At 41.8% G+C, this 17,919-nt stretch overlaps 1 protein-coding gene across 1 annotated transcript in view; it reads left to right on the top strand.

The window, feature by feature from the left end:
• Positions 1–13,525, top strand: part of myo9aa (myosin IXAa) — a 204,572-nt gene extending 191,047 nt beyond the window's left edge. Inside the window, 7 exon segments of the mRNA XM_084337743.1 lie at positions 27–155; positions 389–494; positions 632–763; positions 1,913–2,036; positions 5,780–5,988; positions 6,796–6,938; positions 11,921–13,525. Of these exon segments, the coding sequence (XP_084193869.1) occupies positions 27–155; positions 389–494; positions 632–763; positions 1,913–2,036; positions 5,780–5,988; positions 6,796–6,938; positions 11,921–12,423 (1,346 nt within the window). The 3' untranslated portion in view covers positions 12,424–13,525.
• The last annotated feature ends 4,394 nt before the right edge of the window (positions 13,526–17,919 follow it).

Raw genomic sequence — 17,919 nt, forward strand, 5'->3', positions numbered from 1 at the left:
TCTTCATTTCCCCATGGGTTATTTAGATGTGGACAACATGAATCTGGATGACTACAACATCCACGTCATTGCGAGCGTCTTCAAGCAGTGGCTGAGAGACCTGCCTAATCCTTTGATGACGTTTGAACTGTACGGAGAGTTCCTACTAGCCATGCGTAAGTCCCTCAACGTATCGGCGTATTCCACTCTATTTCATTCCGTTTCTTCATGTGGCTTGTTGTTTCAGGGACCTCTACATATTTATCTTCCCTGAAAGTGCGCATGAAAATGTATCTTTTTCAATGGAGAACTGAAGAAATCTGGCCTAACAGAAAAAAGAAATGTAATATTGTGAACAATTGAAACCACGTGCAAGAATGTATGTGTTTTTGTGGTATTGCCTATCCAGGTTTACAGGATAAGAAGGAGGCGATCAGAAGCGTCTACTCTGTTATTGACCAGTTGAGCAGAACACACGTAAACACTCTGGAACGCCTCATATTCCATCTAGTAAGGTAATGGAAAAACTCCTTCTCTTTTTAAATGTGTATTATTATTTTAACACGTTTATAAATGTATTCATGTTAGGAAGTACTGTATCTCAGTTTATTTTAGTTTTAGACTATTGTAATAAAGAATGTTATGTTTCCAGGGTTGCCTTGCAAGAGGACACCAACCGTATGTCAGCCAATGCCTTGGCCATAGTGTTCGCCCCATGCATCCTACGTTGTCCGGACACCATAGACCCACTGCAGAGTGTCCAGGACATTGGCAAGACCACAGCGTGAGAACACATTCTGACAACATGTTATCTGAGGTCAAATGGAAGGCTCATACGCATATTGAAGTATACAACAATTGTAATTGAATTTCAAATGTCAACAAAGGGTTTGTTCTATGATTGTCTTTGCATATTAAAGGGTGGATTCAGAATTCTGGTCGCCTAGACCTATTTCCTTGTTACTATATTAATTATGTTGTCGATCGGAAGAGTCTTTTCTCAGCACCGTGCTGTTCTTCATACTAGTGGATACCAGCAGCTCTGGCTAGAAAGCCACAAAACTAATGCTAAGTAATGGGGGCCATGCTTCAGTCTGTGTAAGCCCTGAAATAAATGCTGAAACCGACTCCACAGTACTCCCAAAGCAAAACAGTAAATTTTTGTATGTTTAAAGGTCCTATAGATAACATTCAGCCACTACAGTACATGTCGCACTATAGCACCAGCATGACATTTTTCTAATCAGGTGCATTCCATGTGGGGAAATGGGAAGTAGGGAGGGGATACATTTTGGACCCACAAATAGTTTTTTTTATGAATTCATAACAACAACATTGATAAATTCATGAATCAATACTTTTTGGGTGAGAAAAGCAATACTTGTATTCTGCACCTTTCTAAAAACTATGGATGTATTATTTAAAAGCCAATATTATTACTCTAGTTAGTTGTGTGGCTAACTAAGGAGGAACTAGGTATCCAGTACTGTATGGTGCCGAGAAATAGACTCGACAACATCATTGATGAGTAAGAAATAGACTCGACAACATCATCGATGAGTAAGAAATAGACTCGACAACATCATCGATGAGTAAGAAATAGACTCGACAACATCATCGATGAGTAAGAAATAGACTCGACAACATCATCGATGAGTAAGAAATAGACTCGACAACATCATCGATGAGTAAGAAATAGACTCGACAACATCATCGATGAGTAAGAAATAGACTCGACAACATCATCGATGAGTAAGAAATAGACTCGACAACATCATCGATGAGTAAGAAATAGACTCGACAACATCATCGATGAGTAAGAAATAGGGCAAGGGCTAAACAATTGTGAATTTCACCCTTTAACTGCTCATGTTGCCAAGTAGCATTTTGTATCCAACATGTGTAACTGTGTCTCCTGCTGCCATACTAATAGGTGTGTGGAGCTCGTCATTGGCGAACAGATGAATAAATACAGAGCCAGACTCAAGGACATCAACAGTCTGGAGTTTGCTGAGAATAAAGCCAAATGTAGACTTACCCTCATTCGAAGATCAATGGTGAGTTCCAGCACTAGATCTAAACATTATATTAAGACCAGATTGTTCATATTTAAAGATTTCAGGAACGTATGTTTTGTTTGTCAGAGGGAAGCAACCGCTGTGATTGGAGGATCAAGAACAGAGAGCGGGGTTTCGGATAGGTTGATTGTTTACTAACCAAGCCCCTTCTTAGGACATAAAATTACAACATTTCCATGCCAATGTTTTTGTTTCCGAGACTTGGGAAAAACAAGTGTGGTGAATATAAAGGAAAAGGCGTTGAACTATATCTTTGAGTGAGGATATAGTTATTGTTCGAGTCTGCTGCACCTGAACCTCTTTGGAAGGTTTTGGAGTTGAATGCGTTAAACTTTGGTTGTTTTGAATATGCCAGCGAGTCTGTTGTGAAACAGAGGCGTAATTCTAGGGATATTGCATTGTGATTTCAACTCCACAACACCTCCACAGTCTGTTATTTGCGCTCCTCTGTCCCTAGTGATGCCCCTGGAATGATAGCAGGGGTATACTGGTTTTCCAGTATGTTGTGATTCATCTTTTGTACTGTGGGCTGGCTATTGGAAGGTTAATGACGTCATTTCACCGGGGAAGCCTTATTTAATTTCCGTCTTCCGTTAGCATTTTTTATCAATACTAGTTCAAATCAATAGGAAATGAAACCCATTCCCAGATCGCCAGCAAGCCATTTTCCATTTAGCGTTACAACGTGCAGTAATGGTAAGACTGAGTAATTATTTAAAACAAGGACATGTATGTGATTGAACTTGGAATTAAATAGGCTTCTGAATCAGCAGTAAAACTAGCCAACCTATCCGTCTTAAAACACTTTGTTAGCCCCTGATTTCCTGTTTTCTGTTAACCCTTTGTCCTCCTGTCCTAATCCTGTGACTCCCTCCTTCTTCTCCTTTTACCCAGAAACCTGTACTAATAGCCGTTAGATTTATGAGCATAGCTCGCAGTGTGGCTGCGGTATGTATACACACACACCGGACTGCATCCCCGCTATCAGTCATCCGGTTGTAATTTGTGTTGTAGAAATGACTGCTGCGTATTCGGCCCTGCTGTTTCATTTTAAATGTGACGTCTGTCTCCTCCGTCCTCGCAGCATGAGTTCATGGCTTCACTTCAGCCTCTGTTTCTCTTTCTCTTTCATCCTCTGTCGCCTTCTGTCTGTCAGGCCGCATACTGTAATTGTGGATGGAAGTTCAAGGCTTTTGACGTAATGTAATCATGCAGTTTGTTGCTGATTAGACTTTAGATTATGCTGTATGGACTGGAGCATGAAGTACACACAGCATTCCCCCTGCCAGCCTACTCCATGGTTCTCTGCTTTGGACTGTGTTTTTCAGATTGTTTTTATTACATATTCATAACATAATGTCCATTTTAGGTTTTAAGTACCGGTAGAGATGATAGCTGATCGTCTTGAGAGATCACTGCCTCAATCTCAATTCAGTCAAAGAAATTAAAATGAGGGGAATTACGTTCTAAGGATACAATTAGAGAGCTCATGAACAACTTATCTACAACTTAACTAAATCTTGTTGGGGGACATCTTTTGCACTTTTCCTTTCAAATATCTACCATCTGTGCTGATAGCTGAGCTGATTCTCTGCTAGTATCTTACTCAGTGAAGATCCTTATATATAAGATGTAAAAATGTACGTTAGCAACTCTTTAGTAAGAACAAGCCATAAGATCTACAGAAACAGGAAATAAATGGTGTTACAACTGACTTTGAACAGCTTTGTAATACTCATTTCTAGGACCTTTTTATACAGAATATCTGACACATTTGGGACTCCTGTACTTTAAAAGATGATATGCTGGGGCCCCTTCAATTAAAATCATGTTTCCATGGGCACATGTTCCAATTGGAATTAGTGAATGAGGCAATTCATATACACAAGAATCCTGGGGCCTTTGGTGGTCTGGGGCCCCGAGCATTTGCCCAGTATGCCTGATCGGTAATCCAGTCATGGGTACTTTATTTAAGCAATTATAAATGAGATGAGAATGCTACATGATGATGTACAATTGTACACCATAAGGTTTTGGCTCTGCTGTGCCATCCATCAGTATCAGAAGTGCCACAAAAATGTAATCTCATCCAATCACAATGCGTGGTCCTAACTAATTGTAGTATGGAACACAGGTTTTTGGCCAGAAAGGATTAGGTGTACAACTACAGTATTTATCTGGGCAGTAGTGTTTATTTGTTCAGAAAAACATGATGTAACATTAGAAGAAATACGCATCAACATAATACATTAAAAATAAACTATTTCTTGTGTTTTCCAGAAGGTTATTGATATCTTGTTGAGAGGGCTAGAACAACACGTGTTCTCGAGGCATCACCGGCACGGTTAATTTCTGTTTAGCTGTGTGCTGGTGGTGGATTTAACAAATCCATGTACATAGAATGAAACTGTACAGAGAATGAAACTGTACATGGAATGAAACTGTACATAGAATGAAGCTGTACATGTTAGGCAGGGACTACGGATGAAAACTAGCTCATTAGCTAATTCTGGCAAATTTACATTGATGTGGAAACTGAAGATGTTGATTAATGTGCACTGTCCCTGGGTAAAAAAAATAAAAATAAACTTAAACATTGAATGAAGCTGTACATGGAATGAAGCTGTACATGGAATGGCTGCGGTGTCAAACCTGTGTTCTTCTACTAGTCCTCTTTTTTATTGTATTAATCTTATATAGTGTTTTTTCTGAACTGATAAATACTAACTGCTCAGATAAATACTGAAGCTTTAAGCCAAATGTTCCCACGGCCTAAGCACAGTACCATATGATTTTAAGATATTAAGAATATTGCATTATTTTTTGACCCCAACATTCTCTTTGCTTCTCACTTTTGACCATGCAGCCAAATGCAGCTAAAAAGGTAACCCGCTGTGTATTGCTCTGCTGTATCCAGCTAGGTTTGATTGGTCCTTTTGGTGTGGTTCTTTGTACTGTTCTGTTTTGAGTGCACAGCATGGATTTCATGCCTTTTGGTGGTTAGTTTGTGTGTGTAAAATTAACCGGAATAGGATTGCTAGAAGTGGTGTAGTGGTGTGCTTGTCAACAGTTTGATCTGCTTGAATGCTAGTATGCTGCTATTGTCTATGAATATTACATTTATGCCATTATACAGTAAATGCCAAGTTCATTTGAAATTAGTCAAGTGCACTGCTTACTGATAAAAAGCATGGTCAATATTATGCTTGTTGTCTTGGTATAGACCGCGTTGGAAAAAATCAGGAGGTTGACCCAGAGGAGTTTCACATTTGAATGGGGTTTTGTCATACACATTTTCCAAAGAAATAGAAAATAAATCAAAACAATGGTAGATTGAGATGCAAATAATTTATCTCAACCAAATGGTTGTATTCATCTAGCAGACTGTACTTTAACATTACGAGGATTGTATTTTTTTTATTCCAAATGTTAAGATGTAGACTTGAATGTATTTAACATTTTAAATTGCGGGGTATAAATACAGTACATACATCATAAATACAACGCTCGTAGTTTTAAATTACAGCCTGCTAGATGACCTTTGCAGCTAATGTTTATTAAAAAAAATTTATTAAAAGAAATCTGTGGCCAAATCCCTTCAACTGAAACTATCCACTTCCTGGTTTTCAATAACATGGTCCGTTATCATGAACCATGATTGATGATATTCAGCCCAACATCTGTCCTTTACAACTTGCCATTTGTCATGATTTATTTCCCAGGGCAAAGGTCAAATACGGAGGCTAAGCTACCACACACCCTCGCCACCAATAAGCCCACGGTTGCCATCGGTGACGGATGCAGTGATGGAGGAGAGTGGGGGCGAGGAGGGGGCGGGGCTGGAGTCTGAGGTGTCGGACCATCAGCAGGCGGTCATGCAGCAGGAGGAGAGAGTGCTGACAGAGCAGATTGAACAGCTGCAGAAAGAGAAGTGAGGGCCTCCGCTACACTTGAACCTGCATTATGTCATTAGTTCATGAAGAAAATGTGACTTCCTTAGAAAGCTAAATCATCGAGTTGTGCAGAGTTGGAATGAACAAGAGGAAAACTCTCCCAACAGCAATGCATGAAACAGTGAAATTGCCCATAATACAGTAGGCTCTTCTGCTTGGACACAACCAGTGGTGCGAAATCCACAAAAAGCTACAGTTTCATTTCCAGAGCATAAAATGTGTACGACACAAATGTACCTTGCTTGAAGAAATGCCTTTTATTTAGTTTTTTTTCTTATGTGCCATGTTTAAACAGGGTGCGGTTACCGCTCCTAGCCACAAGGTGCCAGTCTTTCATAGTGCAGTTTTAAAGGTGCTATAGATAACATTCAGCCACTTGATGTCGCATAGTGCACCAGCATGTCATTTAAACATGTAAACAACCACATTCATTTTTGGACCCGCCAACATTTTATCACATTTTTGTTGGGGGGGGGGAAGCAATACTTTTATCCTGCACCTTATTACTCTGCATTACTCCCCAGCTAAATGAATTATTTCACTTGTATTTAATTAGAGGTTTAGCACTCTGAATGTATAAGAATGATGATTATGATAATAATTTTCACGCTCCCTACTGTTATCTCTCCACCTATAGTATGAACGGTTGTAGATCTATAGTAAATATCTAACAGCAAAGATCACTTCAGATTGGGTCCTTGGCCCAAATGTGTTATCTATTTGGGGCCCCCTTGATGTGAAAAGGTTTTAACAACCCCTGACCCAACCAATGGCTGTCTTTTCAGAGAGGAGTTAACCTTCGAGATGCTGAGCCTGGAGCCACGGGCATCGGATGATGAGACCCTGGAGTCGGAGGCGTCTATCGGTACAGCTGACAGCTCGGAGAATCTCTACATAGACTCTGAGGGAGCCACCTCTGACTTCTCTGGTGTGTAATGATGCATATAATGATATAATGTGGAGAACAATGCACAGTAAACCTGTTTGGCCTGTTCCTAATCTAGAATAGCATTGTGGATTGTTAGATAGATAAAGCATAGTAATGAAGAGAAACCAGAAGGGAAAGAAATCTGAAAATGTAAGATTAGGATTTAGTCTATTTGCCAACACAATGAACCCGGAAATGTTGGAACCACCAAACTGTTATGATAGATATGGATAGTATGGGTCACCAGTACTTAGAAACTGCCGGATGCTAAATTGTACATGTTGGGAAACATTTTTTATGTGCATAATTAGCCTACATTTGCATAATCACCTAAATTGACAAATCTCGGAAACTACTTGATCAATTTCAACAATGTTGGAGGGGTTTTGGGGGTTATTCAGGATGCTGAATCCATTTATGATACTCAAGTTGCAATATTGACTGGAATTTACCAAATTTCAACACATTTTGGTGCAATTTTGGTGCATTTTCAGTCAATTAGAAAGTTTTAGAGGACACTGAAATGATTACATTTGGACAGCACAGACATTATGTATTCACAATATCTCTACTGACCCCAAATAGTTCCTATGGTAATGGCATATTGTCATAGTACAGTAGATACCAGATAGGCAGGTGTATAAAGATCTGTGTTGTCAAGACAAAGACTCGGATGTGGGCATCCGCTATTTTATTTACTACCTGTGACGTCACAGCAAATTGGAAAAACACTAGAACTGGTCAAACTATGTTCCTTAATACAATAACATAGCTTAATAAAACAGAAATAACAAAAGAAAGGTATTTACATTACTCAAGCATATAGGCCACAACATAACAATATGCGCTTCTTCTTACTGCATAGTAGTAGTCGATAATTACTTGTTTTGGATTGTAAGTCTTCCTGAAACTTCTCACTCAGAAAGTGGCTACCGTGTTCAGAACTCTGAATCCACATCATCAAACTCGTCATCATCAAACTCCTCCCCACTGTCTTCATCTGTTCTCCCAGACCAGTCAGTGTTCAGGTGGGGTATCTCCATGTTCTCTCCAGACCAGACCAGTCAGTGTTCAGGTGGGGTATCTCCATGTTCTCTCCAGACCAGTCAGTGTTCAGGTGGGGTATCTCCATGTTCTCCTAGACCAGTCAGTGTTCAGGTGGGGTATCTCCATGTTCTCTCCAGACCAGTCAGTGTTCAGGTGGGGTATCTCCATGTTCTCCTAGACCAGTCAGTGTTCAGGTGGGGTATCTCCATGTTCTCTCCAGACCAGTCAGTGTTCAGGTGGGGTATCTCCATGTTCTCTCCAGACCAGTCAGTGTTCAGGTGAGTACAATAACATAGCTTAATAAAACAGAAATAACAAAAGAAAGGTATTTACATTACTCAAGCATATAGGCCACAAAATAACAATATGCGCTTCCTCCTACTGCATAATAGTAGATAATTACTTGTTTTGGATTGTAAGTCTTCCTGAAACTTCTCACTCACAAAGTGCCTACCGTGTTCAGAACTCTGAATCCACATCATCAAACTCCTCATCATCTAACTCCTCCCCACTGTCTTCATCTTCCTCTGAATTTACTTTAATGTCATCTTCTTTTTGCTGCGAGTGTGTCAGTGAGTTGCAACATGTGCTGTCATTGCCTTTGCAGAAGCAGTAGTTGGCGTCAAGCTTTGTCGAGGTAGCTTTAGTGACATGACCCCACCACCAGGAGTGGCTCCTCCAGGGAACAGAATACCTGCAGGATTCTGCACAAACTGAGTGGCCATGGCATGAGTCGTGCGGCGCCCGTTCGGTGTGAAGACCACAAGATCAAAATGGTCACCCCAACTGTGGATGGGGTCAATCTGCCTCTCCAAGCCAACTGTGCGCAGATACTTCTCTGGGTCCTCTGAAGCATATTTGGCAGCTGACTTCATCGTAGGTGGTGACAATGCGATGCTCGTTAAGATTCTTGACCAGCTCTGCGCTACCATATTTATGGTGGAGTCTTGCGGGTTGTCTGATTCCAGCTCCCACTGATGTGTTGCTGGATGCACTGAGCGAGTGTAAGTGATGGTTTGGTCACTTTTCCTTCCTTTGATACCAGACAGGAGACAAACTTCAAAAGGGATGGACTTGTGGCGTGTATGATCTTGTCATGCTGGAAACTGCCAAGGTCATATTCACGGTGCAAGGGAATATTATGCACCTCAGCTTGCACTCTCTTCACAAGCTTGGTGATAACTTCATCAGCGGCAGTGGTTTTATCTAGTTTTACCAGTTTGAGTGACTGAGTGAGTGAGTTACTCATGGAATGTCTAAAACCAACAATAGTCTGGCACCCTTCCACCCTCATGACAGCTACAGCATCACCATAAAAGTCACACAAGTTAGATAGCATCTGCTTACTGCAGAGGTGCCCGGAGTTGGCTACATATATATCATGTAACTCGGACACTGTCCAGGTTGATGACTTGTCAATGACAGCAGGTAAACAGCTATCAAATGGTCTGCACTGGGAACTTGCACTTGAGGAAACTCTCTTGAAGTCATCGTAGCACTTGGTGTGATACTGGGCATCAGCTGCATGCAGGTCCAGGACGTCATTTACCCGTACAGCCACTTCCTCAGCCCATTGATCCTGGCGCTCATCACATTTAGACTAGATGATGTTTTTGAAGGATGGCATTCCTGGTCTCTCAACAGTCCGGCATTGTTTCACTGGCTTCCATCTATCAGGGTGTTTGGTGTCTTTGGGTTCGCAAATGATACCACAAAACAGACATTGTTTAGAAAACTCAAAGGCATGAGAACGACACATATGTTTCCCTAGCTGACCATCAGATGAGCTGAGTTTGCGTTTGGTTGCATTTCTAGACTTAGAGGTATATGAGCTATAACATGATTTGTGACAAACTACAGAGGCTGAGGCTGACACACCATGGGTAGCAATGATGTTCGATAAAGTCTCAGTTGTAGCTGAATCGTCAAGCTCTTCACTCCTCTGAAGCAAAGCTGTAATGCCTTTTGGTCCAGATGTCTTGAAGTCATTGTCCTTGCCGTCACAGGGCTCGAATAGGCATTTCTTCCTTGACATGTCAATCTGAAATGAACAAAAGAAGAATGCACTATTTGTATCCTCCGTCTCTGCACTACCACACACTCTACATTACAGAGCAATATGGATACATTGCCAGGATGTACATTTTGGACGGGCTGTTCACTATTCCAATGAAAACATGTATTTCCCATGTTATTGGTATCCTACATGAACTTGACTGGTATTTGCATTACCTTTTGGGTCTCTTTCTCTGCCTCAGTGCCTCAGATCTTCTATCACACAATTCTACATTAAGGAGAGCAAAAGTACCATATGAATACTCTATACAATATTTAGAATCAAACTTGATGCTTCTCTGTGTGACGAGGGATAGAGCCTGGTGACGCGAGGCTAGGTAATAACAGGTAATAATCACACTCATGTCATGACATACATTGCTAACATAGCTAAGCTATGCTTGCATTAACATTAGTTACCGTCAGATGGCTAACGTTAACCCTAAGAGCTAGCTTACTACAGCTTGTGATCATATTATATTCAGTGTTTGTTATTGGATAGTAATAAAACCACAGTTTGTGTATCTGTTTATATTTTCTCAACTTACTTGCATTGAAACAACAATCCTTGAAAATCAGGGGTCTGTATTTGCTGCAGCTGCAGTTGCTCGTTGCCATAGTAGGAATGAGATCACGGTGCAAAGTAGCCACTACTCACTTGGAAGTTTTGCGTTAACGATTAGCGCACTGAAGTCTCAGTCAAGGCTAGGAACTGGGGTTCTGTGGACATTTTATAAGGTAACAGTCACAGTCATTCTGCAATCTGTTAAATAAAGTTTTCATTCATTCACATACAAAAATCCAATAGAAAAGTTTCTAGTTGTGGCAGCAAACTGCTACGCTGCCACGTGGACTCATGGCAGAGCTCAACTGCAGCAGTTACCCCAGTAACCAAGCATAAGGACCTAGAGTACCCCATTAGGCGCTCTACAAATTAAAGTTATTATTATTATTATCATTCTGTTTACAATTGAACATTCCATGAAAATTATCTATAAATTCAGCATCTTCTGAAACATTTATAAACAGAAAATTCATAAAAAAATTGCACCAAAATGAGTAGAAATTTGTTAAATTCCAGTAAATATTGCAATTTTGAAACCTTTTTCTTCTCTTAAGTATCATAAATGGATTCTGAAGGATTCAGCATCCTGAATAACCCCCAAAACAACTCCAACATTGTTAAAATTGATCAAGTAGTTTCTGAGATTCGTCCATTTAGGCAATTATGCAAATGTGGGCTAATTATGCAAATAAAAGAAGTTGCCCAACATTTACAACTTAGCATCCGGCAATTTCTGAGTGCTGGGGACCCGTACTATCCATATCCATCATAAAACTTTGGTGGTTCCGAAATTTACGGGTTCACAATGGGGCTCTATGGGATGGCAAATAGACTAATTAGAAGAATTGGAATTTCTTTGTTGTCATTGTATTACACAACGAAATCTAGGTGCACTGCCTGAGCGGAGGTTTCAAATATACAAAATATACTAGGACAGTAGCAAAATAACAAAATACCCAAGAACAAATAGCAATTCTCATGTCTTAATTCCTTATTTTATTATTATTCCTTATTCCTTATTTATTTATATATTTTCTTTTAGGATCTCTGTTAAACAGTACTGTATATTTGTATATCTTGTATGTCATAAATGTAACAGTACTGTATATCTGTATGTCATAATTGTCATGATATACATCTGTATCTGTGTTGTGTATGTCATAAATGTCCTTATGAATTGAAAATGGGGGACCCTGATGTAAACAAGGCGAAAGTCTTTCTCTGGTCTGCATGTGTATTGAGCCATACTGTATTGCACCCATTCTGCAATCTGTTAATAACATTTTCAATCAATCAATATTGCGTTCCCTCACAGAGAGAGGCCCAGCGCTGGCCGCCGCCTGGCCCAGGAGGTCTGAGGGGAGGAGTCCCAGACGACGTACTCTCAGACGGCAGCCTAACTCCCTGGACTCTGTGGAATCCTGCTCCACCATGTCCTCCTCCTTCTCCCCATCGTCCCACTTCCATCCATCCTCCTCTTCCTCCTCCGCCGCCACCTGCCGCTTTCGCTTCCGCTCCAAGTCTCCCTCCTCTGGCTCGAGTCCCCCTCAGCCCGAGGCCCTGCATCTGTCCCAGCCCCCTCGGAGCCTAGACAGCCTAGACTGTAGCCCCACAGCGGAGCATGGTGAGGGGGGATTCGAGGAAAGGCCCCAGTTTACCAGCCGAGGCACTTTCAATCCAGAGAAGGGTAAACAGAAACTGAGGGGGGCCAAGCACTCGACGGCGAGGAACCCCAGAGACGGCGGTGGCCACAGCAGGGATCCACCAGACATACCCCAGCAGCTTGTATTGTACGGCAGCAATGAGTTCATGGTATGAAGGACACTGGGGACACCAAAGCACTCATTATCCAGCTCCCTAGCAGACACCCATGCCCTCTGAGAGAGGTATTAGATAGCAGGCAATAGCCCCTACTCAAGCACTCCTCCATAGCCTTTCTTTGTTGAAGTCTGCAGAAAATCGTCCCCAAGTGCCATGTACAGTGTTTCCACCTCCAGAGACAGGAGAGGGGGAGGAGTTTGGCAGTGGGACGGGAACCAGTAGAAGGGCTCATGTCTTGTGGCCTTAACTGCCACCCATGCTCTCAGTGCCTCAACAGCTTGCAACCTCAGCGCCATGGGAGGATGCGTTAAGCAGGAGGAAAGAGAAAAGGGAATGTCGGGATATGCAGAAGACCACTCTGCATCAGGGAACGTTCCAGAGCTGAATTTCCAGAGCTGAAAGCAGAAGTTGTGTGCTAGACTGAACAAGTGAGCAACTGAGCTGTTGGCAGTGCAGTCTCCATGAACTTTAAAAGAGCTCTCAATCATTAGCTGCTTTAAAAGTTTACAGTTCATAACAATCTGTGTAAGCAGTGGTTGCTCTATTATTACAAATGTATTTTTCCCTTACGCCTATTTAATAAATTTTTATTTCATGGAAAGTATAAATCTATATATAACTATATTATACAGGTATAAATACTGTACAAAGCCGGAACACCAGTAACTGCTGGGTAGTTGAAGTCAAATATTTATCTTTTGCTTGAGTATCTTGGAGAGGGATATATGGAATCGGGCAACAGCGGAGTTTTTCAAAGTGTGTGTGGTGGTTGTGTGTGCGTGCGCTCATGCGTGACTGTACAGTATGTGTGCGTGAGAAAACCACTTCATTTGTTTTAAAGTTTGTGCTGCTTTTTTCCTCCTCTGAGGGAAATACCGCCATCAAAGGGACCAAGTCAGCTGGTGTGTAGTCCAGCCAAGGGGATCCCAGCTCTCTAGAGAATGTCTCATGTGTATAAAATCACTGCATTCACTGCTTCACAGCCATACAGTTGTATTGTACAGGACAGTATGTATAGTGGACAAAATGCCATTCTTCTCTCTCTGAAACTTGTTATTGTTAATCCCCCAACTCCCCATCTTTCAGTGTTGGCTCAATAGCAACCAATCAAGAACATCAAATTGTCTTGTCTTTTTGTCATTATTCATGTATTTTGTCACCTGTTAACTCATTCAGGGCCAACAGCGCCCTCTGCTGATGGCCCTTCGGTGCCAACGCTTTATCCAATGGAGAATAGGACTTATTTGCGAGTGCATAAAACATATCAAATATAATAGCAATAGATCTAAATAACACATTGATCGTCAATTAGTTGCTTCCAGTCAACATGCACGAAACAGATAATGTTTTCATACATACATTTCCATTTTATACCGTGATGAATATCGATATATTTCTACGGCGTTCTGTCTCATCTCAATAAACTCCAGCAAATCAAGCTTAAATGTATTTCCTTAGAAAGCGTGCCATTGTCGCTTGATTTATGAATCGTTTTCAAATAAACGCTAGATTATCGATAGTATGTGTCCTCATGCATGAAGAGAAGCGGGTCTGAAAAATAGTTTCTCCGTACTTTGGTCGGCGCGAACCTCACACACACACGCTCAGATGGCGGAGAAAGGAACATCTGATTACCCCAAGATTCGTAACATAAAGGCCTTACCTCACATCTGATGTCATGCAAAAAGATTAATCCAATTCCTGATCGCCATTCCAAATATCGATTGCGTCCATTGATCCAACGTTATAGTCCAAAACACATAATCCACGCTGGTCCCAATCCCCCCAGTCAATGCAATAGTATCCAGCTGCATGCCTGAGAAGTAAAACCTGGACCGGACTTATTTTTTTGATGCACAGTCCCAGCCAATGCAATCCAATGATGTGCAATACCATCCGGGAGATGATAGGCGGCGGTATTTGCCCTTTGCGAGCTCAGACCCATTCCCAATGATAACGTCAGGCTGGATCGATGAAAAATGGATGGATATCGCTAATAAAATAAATATGGATTAAAACCCGAGATTTCTCGGGTTTGGCACCCAGAGCATGGCGTGTTAACCCGGAATATCTCGGATTTGGCCTCCTGTGAGTTAATGGTTGTTTTTCATATTGTTAGTCATTTACTCTTAACTCATTGACTGCCACGCTGTTTTTCCATCTTTACTCCCTGGCGCCAGCGTTATTGACCATTTTCACGATGTTTGCGGACCCATCGTATATTCTATATTATAGCTATGGAGACAATAGTATGGCTCATTTGACAGGCACTATTTATAGTCCAACATGGACAAACCAGTTCATTTCTACATACTTTCGTTTGTGCGCTATTCCACGCTAAACATTGCCCCGTTTCAAAATAATCCAGTCTCATTTTCTAGATTGTGAGATATGACGTGTTATATGGATATGCGCAACTCGTTCTGGTTGCTCGCCTGAAACCTATATTATTTCCAACTGTATATACCATATAGATGTTTCCCATCACAAAGTCATCATGGGGGGGGGGGGTCGTTTTACGAAGTTGTGATCGTTACCAAAAGCATGTTTTAGGTTCGGTAAAATAGACCTTACCGTTGTCAGAAGGTACTCCAAAATTTATAATCCCAGTAGTTCCATCGCGATCGCCATTACTTGTGTGCATTGGGCCTGGCTAGAATACGGGAAAACAATAGGTTTCAGGCGAGCAAATCGGCGACGGGTGGCTGTGTGCTGATTCACTTTGGCGGGGAGGGGATTCCTGCAGCCCGAGGCACAGAGGCACTGAAAGACAACTGAGAGACCCAGTTCAAAAGGTAGGTGATACTGCCACCTGCTGAGATTCAATCGTCATTGCAATTATAACGTAGGCAGCGGTGCCAGGGAGACACAGGCAGGTCCGCGCAAGTGTTTAGAATGGGAAAATCGGGGAAAAAAGGTATCTAAACCCGAACTATCTTGGGTTTCGCGCTCAGCGCTTGGATTTGAAACCCGAGAAAGTTCGGGTTTGGCGCAGAATGAGTTAATGGTTGGCTTTGAAAAGCGAGAAATCTCGTTTTTGGCGTTCAATGAGTTAATGTCAATCAATTGTATTTCAAATTTTCAATTGCTTAGTGATGATGGCAAACTGCCATATTAACACATTTGTAACGGCCAAACTGGGACGTGGCCAGGTTAGAAGATGTGGACCCAAGTGCAGACAGATGGGCAGCATGCAGATAATGAGTGAAACCTAACAACGGGTGTATTTCATGTCGGCCAGGCAGGCAGGCAAAGAACTACCATAAAGCAGCGGTTAGAACCAACAGGAAAAGACTAACTGAGGGGAACACACATAAATACACAAGGGTGTGATTGACGGCAGCTGGGGATGATGGCACAGGACTGCACGTGGGAAAAACACAAGGACATCTGCATGACCTGGGTAAAAACACGAGAGTAGAGGAGGAGACACTTGGGAGAAGGGGTTATGGTAAATGGTGCATTTATATAGTGCTTTTATCCAAAGCGCTTTACAATTTTTGTTCCTCACATTCACACATCGATGGCGGAGGCAACCATGCAAGGTGCCAACCTGCACATCGGGAGCAATTAGGGGTTAAGTGTATTGCTCAAGGACACTTTGACATGCTGCCCAGGAGGAGCGGAAATCGATCCGGGAATGACTGGAGCTGGCAGCATAACAACATTAGAGAAACATGTCAACATTATGGCAAATGCGCTTAATGTCTTCCCCAGATTCAGACAAGATGGATGCCAATTTCCTCTCTGCGTGTTTGGTAGAAAGCTATCTGGCTTAGCCAAGTATCACTGCAAAAAATTCGACTCAACATTATGATTTGGTATGACTAGTATCTACAGCCACACCACACAATATCGTTGTGCATCTGAATGTCTTTGTATAGGCTACGGCATCACTTAGCCTACTGTACCATTCATAGGTAGGGCAGACATGCAGCTGTGCTACACTAACCTCATTAAGTTTGGGTTGTAGGAGTTCCAATTGACAATTTCCAAGAGTATCCCAGTTCTGTGTGGGAAAGAAAAAAATTAACATGCCAACATTATGGAAAATGCACTTACTGTCTTCTCCAGAGTCGGACAAGAAGATGGATACCAATTTCCTCTGTGTTCAGCAGAAAGCTAAGAAAAACACATTTTCCTGCTGTGTGGTCACGCTAAATATCTTCCATCTTTTTATTCATGAGGCCTTGCTTCTCTCTTGAAGACCCATTTGAGCACTGAGCAGAGAAGACTGGGATGATCAACCAGCAATAACCTAAACCCATTTGTACATAAATGAAACCCCTCTGAGAATTGAACTGGGGCTATTTTCCTTTTATAAGAGCAATAAAGTAGGATATGGGTTGACTGAAAATGAATACCTACTTGAAAGCTGGCAGAAGAAGTATACAATTCCTTTAGTAGAAATGGCTTTACTATTTATACTAGCAGCTCTAGTAAAATACCTCCATTGAAATTCCTTTATTAAAAATAGTTAACTTAAGAGTAGGAATTTTTTTCAGAAATACAGTAGAGTAAAAGTATAAAGTTATGTAAAATGTAAATACTAGAATCCCAAAATAGTATTTAGTAAAGATAGTAGAATCCCAAAACTGTACAGTAAGCAAATTGACAAGAGGTGGGACCAAGTCATTGTTTTTCAAGTCCCAAGTACGTTTCAAGTCTTTATAGCCAACAGTAATAGAATAGAATAGACTTTTAATTGTCATTGCACAGTATACAACTAAATTTCAGGGGAGCTCCCACAGACCGTAGTACATATATACATACATGAACACAAAACACATATAACACTGTACATAACAGAATATTTTAAATAATAAAGTGCATGATGGGTGGTAATCAGAGATTATCAAGTGCAGTGGTAAGTGCATGGTGCACGTGAGGGGACAGTCGATGAGTATTTAACAGTCTGACTGCTTGGGGGGAAAAAGCTGTTCTTAAATCTTGTACTCTTGGCATGTATGGACCGGTATCTCCTCCCTGAGGGAAGGAGCTGAAAGAGGTGATGTGCTGGGTGAGACTGGTCCTTGATGATACATTTGGAGCGGTGGAGGCAGCGGGAGGTGAAGACGGAGGTAATGTTTGGTAGAGGAGTCCCGACAATCCTGCCTGCCGCCTTCACCACCCTCTGTAGAGCCTCTTGCTCTGCCTTTGTGCAGCTGGAGAACCACACAGACACACCGTAGGTCAGCACACTCTCAACCGCACAATGGTAAAGGTTGACAAGGAGATTTCGTGGCAGGCCAGCCTGCTTCAGCTTCCTTAGATAGTATAGGCGTTGCTGGGCTACGCCGATCGCCTATTGCTTATTAACAGCGGAGCAGTGCTGCCGTTGCTTCCGCGTTTTCCCTGATTGGCTGCGACACGCCGCGCGGCAACCGCAGAGCGGCAGAGCGGAGCGCCAGAGCTTGCGGCATTATGTAGCCCTAATCCGCCATGATTTTCATTCGAAGCTCAGCTCACCTGGCAGCGCAGCGGTCCTGCGGT

Source organism: Notolepis coatsorum, assembly GCF_963971535.1.
Source record: "Notolepis coatsorum genome assembly, chromosome: 20".
NCBI classification, from domain to species: domain Eukaryota; kingdom Metazoa; phylum Chordata; class Actinopteri; order Aulopiformes; family Paralepididae; genus Notolepis; species Notolepis coatsorum.